The sequence below is a fragment of the Glycine max genome, chromosome 3 (assembly GCF_000004515.6).
Source record: "Glycine max cultivar Williams 82 chromosome 3, Glycine_max_v4.0, whole genome shotgun sequence".
In the NCBI taxonomy this organism is placed as follows: Eukaryota; Viridiplantae; Streptophyta; class Magnoliopsida; order Fabales; family Fabaceae; genus Glycine; species Glycine max.
The window spans coordinates 20,815,262-20,825,688 of NC_016090.4; the positions used below are offsets into that span (position 1 = coordinate 20,815,262).

Consider the following 10,427-nt stretch of genomic DNA (forward strand, 5'->3'; position numbering starts at 1 on the left):
AGGTTTTCTAGTATGGGTTAAACCACCATTTTTACGTATCACTGTTCATGCGTTTGCGAGAGAGACAAGGGATGGAATATGCTAGCTTGAAGAAATTTCAACTTGTTTTTCTTTAGTATTTAGCAAAATTATGCCCTTGCTTTGAAGTCCAATGAAATTTGACAATACAGTACAACATATGTAATAATTCCATTAAAGGCTCGAATTCTAGTTGTTAACTTGTTATTTCTTTGATGACCGAAAAATATCAGTCCTAACTTTTGGAATCTAAATAGTAAATACACATCATTGACACATTTCAATTTTTTTTTATCTCTCACTCTTTTTATTACATTATATCGTTATTATTAATTTTATTAATTATTTATCTCTTTTTCTATCTGTTTGGATATATACAGTCCTCAAGTGTTGAAGGATTTTTTTTCCCAAAGGCTTGTTCGAAGGTTTTTTCTTAGAAAAAGTCTATCATGCATATGTTAAATTTTCATGGTTTCATATGCCGTAAATAAATAATTACACTGAATTCTTTAAAAAAAAATACAATGAAAGAGACCTTCGCACCATGCAATTTGGAATTGTTAATGTTTTTTTTGGTTGATGGGTTTGGAAATGTTAATGTTTTTTTTGGTTGATGGGTTTTCCGAATGGGACAAAAGTGAGAGCTTTTATGGTTGTTGCTGTTATTATTATTATTATTATTATTATTATTATTATTATATTGCAACTGAAACAAAGTTACTATTAAAGTTCGAAATCTTAGCATAAAACATTTCCTTCACGTTTATCATATGCAAATGTTGTATATTTCTGCTTTTGAACAAATTAAATTGGGCGGCTTGTAGTAACTATGCTAAAAGAGCAAGATACTTCGGCGAACTTCACTAGCATGAATGTTAAAACGTGGGTTTCTAGGAAATCGCAGAAATCATCACATGTCTTTTACATTTATATGTTGTGGAACTTATGGTGTTTCTATTCACCTTGCCATTTTTGTTTCTCAAAGATATGATTGTAAAACGCCCCTCTTAATTTTAGAACGAAAATAACAAAAATTTTTACAGTTACGTGTGCATGTTGATCACAATATTGATTTTTTACACTAATATTACCATAAGTAGAATATTGATGACCAGAAAAAATTCTAATAATATACTTTAAAATGATTTTATTTTTTGTTAAAATATATAATATTATTTTATTCATCTAGAAAACCCTTCTCTTTAAAATTTACTAAATATTTTTTATATAACAATATTTACTGCCAGTTTATACAATATCAGTTGTTTTAAAAATAAAATTGATAACCCTAAGGCTTAAGTGATCTTAACTTTACTAAATTTACGATATAATGGACTGAGATATCAACATTATTGTTGATGATGACTCTTACTTATCAGTTTAGGTTTAAATCATTCTCAATACGACCTTTACAGAGATGAAGGACCCAATTAGCTAGTCAAGAATTATATAGGAAAATTTACTTATGGTAGTATCATTAATTGGACATGTGAATTGAAGTTTCCTTTTATGGGTGTCATGCACAATTTTAGATGTTAGGATTAAAGACGCAGAGGTTGAATAAACTAAAACATATAGTGAGTGTTACTCCCTGGAGCAATTTGAAAAGCACCTATTGGTGCTAACAAGAAATCAAGAAAGAAAGAAAGAAAGAAGCTAGACCACCTAAAAAGAAAGAAAAAAAAAACTCAACATGCAATCGGTCAACCATTTAAAAAAAGAAAGAAAGAAAGAAAAATCAAATAAACTTCAAGAACCAAGTAACATATTCTTAGACATCTCTCTTAACTTTTTTTTTCTCTCCCCAATATTTACTCATTAATTACCTGCCTTAATTAGTTATAAGAGAATTGGAAGTTTTGTTAGTAGCATAGTCAGCCTTTAGCCTCTTGAGGTAGACGAACAAAAACTATTAACTTGGGTACGTTTTCAGAAACCATACACAATTCGACTTAGACCCTCTTGCAGCTGGTTGGGGTTTCTTCAAGCTTTGGTTTTGGTTTTGGTTTTGGTGAGAGCAAAGGGAGTCAGAAGTTTGTTCAACTTGGGAATCAGTGAATATGCATCTATTTTCATTCGCCTCTTCATCAATTTTCAAAATAAGACATTTTTTTTATGTTTTTCTCCTTATGCTTATTTAGCAACAAATCCAGTGTGCCCACATTTCCGATTGAAGAATAGACCGTCTTCTTCTATAAGCAATTTCAAATATGTTCTCTATTGAATCTGTTTTGTGCTACCAAAAATAGAATCTATGTTTTATAATATTATAAAGTAACAGTCCATAGCTCAGTTCATTTAAAGATAGCATTTATGTTTAGTTCAAATAATAATAATAATATAAATTATTTTGTAAGTTTTATATTTTATGATATTATAAATTAGGCAAGTTATATGTAGTGAAATAGGAGAAGAGACAGACGAAAGCATTATTGTACCTTTAGTCCAAATTATTTTGAAAAACAACAAATTTAATTATACAATTAGCAATGATAAGAATACTTTTAAAGGATAAGATATATAGATATACAGTATTTTCAGAACAAATAAAATATTCACATTCATATTTATATTATACAGAAAATAAAATATAAAACGTACAGTTAAACCTTTTAAAACAGTAAAACGCCATACTCAATAACTTACAAAATGAAAAGAAAACGAGAGCTCAAACTACGAAAATAACATGCTCTCTTCAATGTAGAAGACCCCCAGCCTAAAGAAAGTGCACGTGTCCACCCCAAGTGCCATAATGAGCCACGTCACCACATTCACTCCAATATCTTTTCTGACACAACTTCCCAACGCAAAAAATTTCCAAAAGAAAAAACGAAAACGCCACACCACTCCTTTCCCTTCCCACCCTCCACCTATAAAAGCCCTTGCACCACTTCACTCCCATCACAACCAAGCATTGATTCATTTCCATTAAAAGAGAGAAAAAAAATAAAAAGAAATTTTACAAAAATGCCTTCCTCTTCCACCACCATAGTCTCCAAATGCGTGATCCACCCCGACCAGAAATCAAACATGAAACCCTTGAGACTCTCTGTTTCTGACCTTCCAATGTTGTCATGTCACTACATCCAAAAGGGCGTGTTACTCACCGCCCCGCCCTCCTCTTTTGACGACTTAATACTTTCTTTTAAACACACTCTTTCTATCGCGCTCTCTCACTTTCCCGCTCTCGCGGGAAGGTTTGAGACCGATTCCAACGGTTACGTTAATATTGTATGCAACGACGCTGGCGTTGATTTTATTCATGCTAAAGCAAAACACCTAACTTTAAACGCCGTCGTTTCGCCGTCCCTCGTTGATGTTCACCCTTGCTTCAAGGAGGAGTTTTTTGCTTACGACATGACTATCTCCTACGCCGGCCACAACACACCCCTCGCCGCCGTCCAGGTGACGGAACTCGCCGACGGAGTTTTCGTCGGCTGCACCGTCAACCACTCCGTCACCGACGGCACCTCGTTTTGGCACTTCTTCAACACCTTTGCCGCCGTCACCAAAGGCGGCGCCGCCAAAAAAGTCCTCCGAGCACCGGACTTTACTCGCGACACCGTCTTCAACTCCGCCGCCGTCCTCACCGTCCCCTCCGGCGGCCCCGCCGTCACGTTTGACGTAAACCAGCCACTCCGGGAACGCGTCTTCCACTTCTCCCGCGAAGCAATTCAGAAACTCAAGCAAAGAGCCAACAACACCGTCAACAACGAACTAACGGAAGTTATGGGAAAACAAGTAAACGACGGTTGGAAAATCGTTAACGGTAACGGAAAAATTAACGGTAACGGAAGAAACGAGATCTCGTCGTTTCAGTCGTTATCAGCTCAGCTCTGGCGAGCGGTGACACGTGCGAGGAAATTCAACGACCCAGCAAAAACGTCGACGTTTCGGATGGCGGTGAATTGCCGCCACCGTCTAGAGCCAAAGATGGACGCGTTGTACTTCGGCAATGCGATCCAGAGCATCCCGACGGTGGCTACCGTCGGAGAAATCCTCTCGCGCGATCTGCGCTTCTGCGCAGATCTTCTGCACCGTAACGTCGTCGCGCACGATGACGCTACGGTGCGCCGCGGCATAGAGGATTGGGAGAGCGCGCCGAGGCTGTTTCCCCTCGGAAACTTCGACGGCGCGATGATCACCATGGGAAGCTCTCCACGTTTTCCCATGTACGACAACGACTTCGGTTGGGGTAGACCTGTTGCGATTCGGAGTGGGAAAGCGAACAAGTTCGACGGAAAGATTTCCGCGTTTCCAGGGAGAGAGGGAAACGGCAGCGTCGATTTGGAGGTCGTTTTGGCCCCGGCCACCATGGCGGGGCTCGAAAACGACATGGAGTTTATGCAATACGTAACGCAGGTCGTTTGAATAAGTTTGTTCATTAAGTTGCTGCACAGTAGTAGTGATAGTGAAAACTCGACGAGGGAGTGAAAAAAAAATATAAGTCGGTGATGAAATTAAGGACAGGGAAGGTGGGTGATTGCACGACAATAGTACCATGGGGTGTGGGCGTCGTTTTGTGTTGGTCAAAGGTCAAACGTTCGCAGGGTGGGGTCTCAGTGTTTTTTTTATCTAAGGCTGTGTTTGGGTGTTTCGGTGGTTGGCCCTACTGATATAATGGTTTTCTGAACGTGATTCCGGGGAGGTTTTTCAGGTGACCAATACTAGGACGAAATGATAATAAATAAATAATAATATGGATGATGATGACGATGATGAAAAATGGAAATTGGAAAATAAAAGGAAAATATGTTGAAGCCAAAATAGGCTTTTGGAATTTGGAGTTTTCGTTTAGCTGTTTTGTAAAGTGTTCGTTCTGTGTTACTTTTTCCTTTATATAATTTAATTATTATATTATTATTTTCATTTGAGAATTGAGTGAAGATAACGATGTGTGAATATTGTGGTTGATTGGAACTCTCATTGTTTGAGGGTATAGTTGTGGATAAAGAATATGAGATAAATGTGTGCGCGTTGGGAATATATATAATCAATAAATTTAATTGATTAATTAAAGAATTGGATGTGAAATTAAACCGCCAGGGGCCACCCAAGTGGCCAAGAAATTTGAGATGCTTCGTTTCATTTAAACATGTGCCGTGTAGCTTTAATTAATTGTTGTGATAATTTCCAGCATGAATCCAACATATGAGGTGTTAAGATTGCTATCATCGTTGGATATCTTCATTAAACAACAACCGCAAAAGATAAGTGATTAGGTTATTTAATGAGTTGACAGCTACTTGTATATAATCTTGAAATCATGAATCATGAGCTTGGAATTGGACATGGATATCAATTGAAATCTATGTATGTTTGTTGGTAAAAATTGATAGCTTGTTGATTTATTAAGTTATTATCCGGGTCTTGTAATTTAAGGAACCTACTTGTTGTTTTAACTGTAAATTTCAATGTTTGAGACAATACATATATTTGTTTTATGCATGAGAAGATTTGAAACTGTGTTCCAAATCTACTTTAAAGTGGATTGGATGTTGTACCAGGTTATATAGCGTTAAAACACAAGTGTGTATGGAATTGTACAACGCGGTATCATAACTCTGTTTGAAAACAACAATAAAGTGAATTGGGCATGAATGAGAATACTCATGTACTTTACTCCAACTGCTGTGATCCCTCCTTAAAATCACTGATAAAATGCGGAGGAAAAATATTCATTAATTCAAAGATCAAATTATTTCTTTATCAACAAAAAAAAAAGATCAAATTAATTCAACACCATTGAAAATAAACTTATATTTATAGTACATTTCATCCTTTAAAAATTCCATCAATTATACCTGTAGATAAAATAGAAAACATTCAATTTTAAGAGATCGGTCAGGTAGATTTAGATAGGATTTCAAATTTGACAACTCACAAGTTTGAGTTTCTACTTGCCTTTTTGAGGTGAGAAAATGAATTTTTTTTAAGTAATTTTTTAGGCTTTTCTACTTAAAAAATACAAATTAATAAATTATGTATGCAAATAATATAAGTAAAATATTATTTATGTAAATGATACACTTCAGGTGAGAAACCAGTTGATTAGGGATCGGCTTTTCATCTAGCACAGTTTTTTTTTTTTTTTCATTTTCGCATTAGTTAAGAAATCTCTTCCAGGAATTGATTTTTTAACTAATGCTTTTATTTTTTGTTTCTAGATACGTTAAGAAATTAGTACACGGGAAACTGATTTCTCAACGTGGACTCTTTATTTATTTTTTTTAAACTTAGTTAAGAAATTGGTTCTTGAAAAACTAATTTTTTAACTAAGTCTTTATTTTAAAAAAATGTTTTAGAAATGTTTTTAATTGTTTTAAATTTTCTTTTTTTATTAATTTATATATATATATATATAATAAAATTTTAATTTGCATATGTTGTTGTTAATTCTATATTTTATTTTGCTTAAATTTTTTTTATAAATCTTTCTATGATGTTGTCAGTTGTTAGCTAGTTTTTATATGTTTTTGTTATTTTTTTAATTTTTATAAAAAAAAAAATTTTTTTTGCATATTTTGTGTTTTATATTAATTTTATTTTGTTTAAAATTCTTTTCAAATCTTTCTATCGTGTTGTTAATTCCACACAACATGCCACAAAGATTTATTTTAAATTAATTCATTTTAAAGAAAACACTTGTATCCATTTTTATCAACTAGTATTTTTATAAAATAATTAATCCTTAAATAAAATATTTAAAACATGTGGCTTAATTTGAAAGTAAATGTACCTAAAAAAAATGAGACCAAGTTTATCTAGAATGAAGAAGACGAAAAAAAAACTTAGATAAATAACTCAAGGACTAACATAATTAAAGTACATAAAAAAATTAGATCAACTAGTTTGTGCAATGACTACACAAATTTATCATGCTTCAGAATAATGATCTCATCAACAATTCTTGATTTATGCAGCAAGACAAAATTTCATCTGGAGAACTCCCAAAAGTTGCATTCAACTCAATCGGACTTATGGTACTAAATTCCGAATAGATGAAAACATTTTTTTCACATCATCGCTATGTTTGAGCTTCATACAGTCGTGTTCAACAAAACTATCACCTACTTAAATTGGTTGACGGTAAAAAAGATCAAGTAAAATTCTACAATCTCTCATCCGTCGGTGTAAAAAATTGTTTTCCTTAAGACATCAAGCAACATGTTCTTACTTATTTTGATGGCTTTAGAACCACTAGAGTATTCAAACACTATCCCTTCATATCATGGAATCATATCACCATCGCAATACACAAAAGCGGATACAATCTCCATGTTTTAAGCAATATGAAGTATATTAGACAAAGGCGTTGATTTGTATCTAACCCCTATTACTATTTATATTAGGTTATCAACTATTTTCCCGTGAACTCATACCAACAACTAAGATCACATTGATAATATAAACGGTTTAGATTGTATCTTAATTTATTACGATTGGTTTGCATATTTCAAAAAAAGCATGATTCAATGACATTGTCTCGAAAAAACAATGTTCAATCAATTTGTCTCAGAAAAATGTAGTGTTCAATGTTCAATCATTAACAAGGGAAAACTGACATTCATAGTACATAAGAATTTAAACTAATGTCGATTGTGTTCACCAATTCCACATTTGGGAGGTTACTTGTTTCTTGCTGGTTGTCGACGTACTCGTCCATGTTCTTGTGATTGAAGTTGTTCATCAAGAATAATATGTTTGTCTTCCTAGACGAAGTCATTAATATTTGGTTGATTGGTTGAAGAACTGCCGACAATAGTTTGGTGAAAGGATGCAACCAAAGGTATGGGCATACTTTGCATATACGCATAAGCAAATTCTGGTGTTCGAAGATCTATACTTGTGAGGTTGCTCATAAAGTCGCTGAACTCCAACAACTCTTCCATTTGTATGAAGCCGGCAACGTGATGTCTTAGTTCGTCCATGCTTGATGGCCTCTTCTTGCATAGGATGCAACCAAAGGTATGGGCATACTTTGCATATATGCATAAGCAGATTCTGGTGTTCGAAGATCTATACTTGTGAGGTTGCTCATAAAGTCGTTGAACTCCAACAACTCTGATGTGGTTGACATGTGGGGTATTGTCCACCGAAACGCTCGACAAGTATGTCGAATGTATCAATAGTCCGGGGGATAGTTGATGCCACCATGTCAAGGCAAGTCCTTTTGATGAGCTCGAAAATACTCTACATAGGATGAAATTGTCATCGGTGAATAGGTTCTCCTGCATCACGTATGCTTTGATGTACTTGTTGGGGTTTGTAGTTCCATCATCCGATCGATGTTCAACGGCTTCCACCCTAGGGGAATAGATGTATCCAAGATGTCGTTAATGAAAGGGTGTCAATGGTGCACCTCAAAAGATTGACTATAAGAATTTTGATGAGATCGTCCTACGATGGTGTTGTAATGGTTGGTCTCATGTAGGAATGTTCCAACTCGGTTGCCCCTCGTTGAGTTGGAACTGTGTTGCCCTCCGATGCCTACAGTTGAGCTCGGATGGTGTCATTTTCCTCACATAATGCCTTGAGGTCTGCTTCTTGTTTTTGTCTTAGTGTGACCATTTCTTTTGTGTTTCTCTTTTGGAGAGCCTTTAATTTCTCTTGAAAGCTTTGGATTACAGAAGCCTCTTTTCATTTCTGTTGATCTGATCATTGAGCTCCTGGTCGTTACCATATACTCCTATGACCGAAGGAAATTTTCCTCAACCCCACGATGGGCACCAAATGATCTTACCAGGTTTTGTGTCTCCCAACTTGATATAAGTTGTCTCTCTCCTTCTCTCTATGTGTATGAGCTCCTTTATTGATGGTGGGGGTGAGTACCTGAAAAGGGACTTCGACACTCAAGTCAGTATGTAAGTCAAGAGCGTAGTTGGAATAGTATGTTACCTACCTTCTTCTAGTGTCTCTTCCTGTATAAGCAACAGGGCCAAGGTCAGACATGGTAACTGTCCTCGATGCCCACTAAGGGCAGTACCAGGTTATGGAAATCAATTATCTCCAAGTCGATCTCTTGTGCGCCCGATATAGAACACTAATCATTCTTGTTCTTTGAAGAAAATATTAATAACATATTTTTTTAAAATACTATTATCAATCTATTTCAAAGATAATATTTATCTTAACAAGCATCTTTTAAAGGGATAACTTATTTATTTATTTTTTTAAAAAATAAACAATGTATTAAAAATGGGCTTAATTAAATTTTTGACCCTTTTGTTCCATTTTTTTGTAATTATTTTTTAACTATTTTCCGAATCAATTGAATTTTTATAGTTTCAAAATTAATCAAATTTGGTAATGTTGTCAAACTCATTTCCTTTAATACTTGTGAATTCTCATTTTCTATCCAAATATTTAAGAGCTTATAATGAGTTTGAAATATGAAATAATTAATTTAATAAAATTTTAAAAGATAAATATTTAATAAAAATTTAAAAGATAAATAGTTAGTAAAATTTTAAAATGATATTAGGTTTGGTGAGAAAAATATTTTGTGGATAAATTTAAATAATCCATGTTTGGTATAACTGTCAGTTTTACGTTGGTTGTTGAAGCTCTAATACAACACTAGCTAGACTTGGGACCGACTATGAAAAACATAGGCAAAATGGATGTTGGGCTTTAAAGAGACAACATGGGAAAAATGTGGGACTAATAAAAATGATAATGTTAAGATGGATGTGTGTGATCATTCAAGAAAGGACATACAAAATGACTATGTGTATGTGAGAAAAGATTGGTGTACCACCTATTGAGAAAAAGATGATAGAAAATCCTTTAGGTGGTTTGGACACATACAAAGAAGGTCACAAGAGATGCTAGTTAATTAGAAGAGTAGATTGCATGATTTATTCTTATGAAAAGAAGAAGAGAAAGACCAAAAAGGATGTTGGAGGAAGTCATAAGGGAGATCTTAAACTAAATAATATTTTTGAAGGTTTAGTTTTTAAGCATGTCAAATGATATCATTTGATCCACTTACATATAGTGAGATAAGCTAAAACAATTTAATAGATTTAATTTGTAAACATTTTGAATAAAAAAAAAAGAAAATTTGAGTTTTAATTGGAACAAAAATTACAACAATATCAAATTTATTTAATTTTAAAAACAGGAGGACATAATCGGTTCAAATAAACTTAGAAAAGTAAAATAACACATAATTCAAACTAAAGAAATTAGAAATGTAATTATTTCTAAAAAAATATATTGCTGTTCTTTTCAGCAATAACATCATATATAATATTAATTAAAAAATATTGAATATTACTTTTCTGAAACATTTAATATATTTATTTTTATTTTATGTGCAAATTATATCTACCTTTCCTTATGTTTAGGACTTATTTTACTCATTCTATTAAAATACATTTCTTTTCACCATTAAGTGGCAATGT

At 33.8% G+C, this 10,427-nt stretch overlaps 1 protein-coding gene across 1 annotated transcript; it reads left to right on the forward strand.

Annotated features, from left to right (window-relative positions):
* Nucleotides 1-2,903: 2,903 nt before the first annotated feature.
* On the forward strand, nt 2,904-4,887 carry LOC100804321 (BAHD acyltransferase DCR). Its single transcript, XM_003520879.5, has one exon. The coding sequence runs from the start codon at nt 2,986-2,988 to the stop codon at nt 4,387-4,389; it is 1,404 nt and encodes a 467-aa protein (XP_003520927.1). The 5' UTR covers nt 2,904-2,985; the 3' UTR covers nt 4,390-4,887.
* Nucleotides 4,888-10,427: the final 5,540 nt, after the last annotated feature.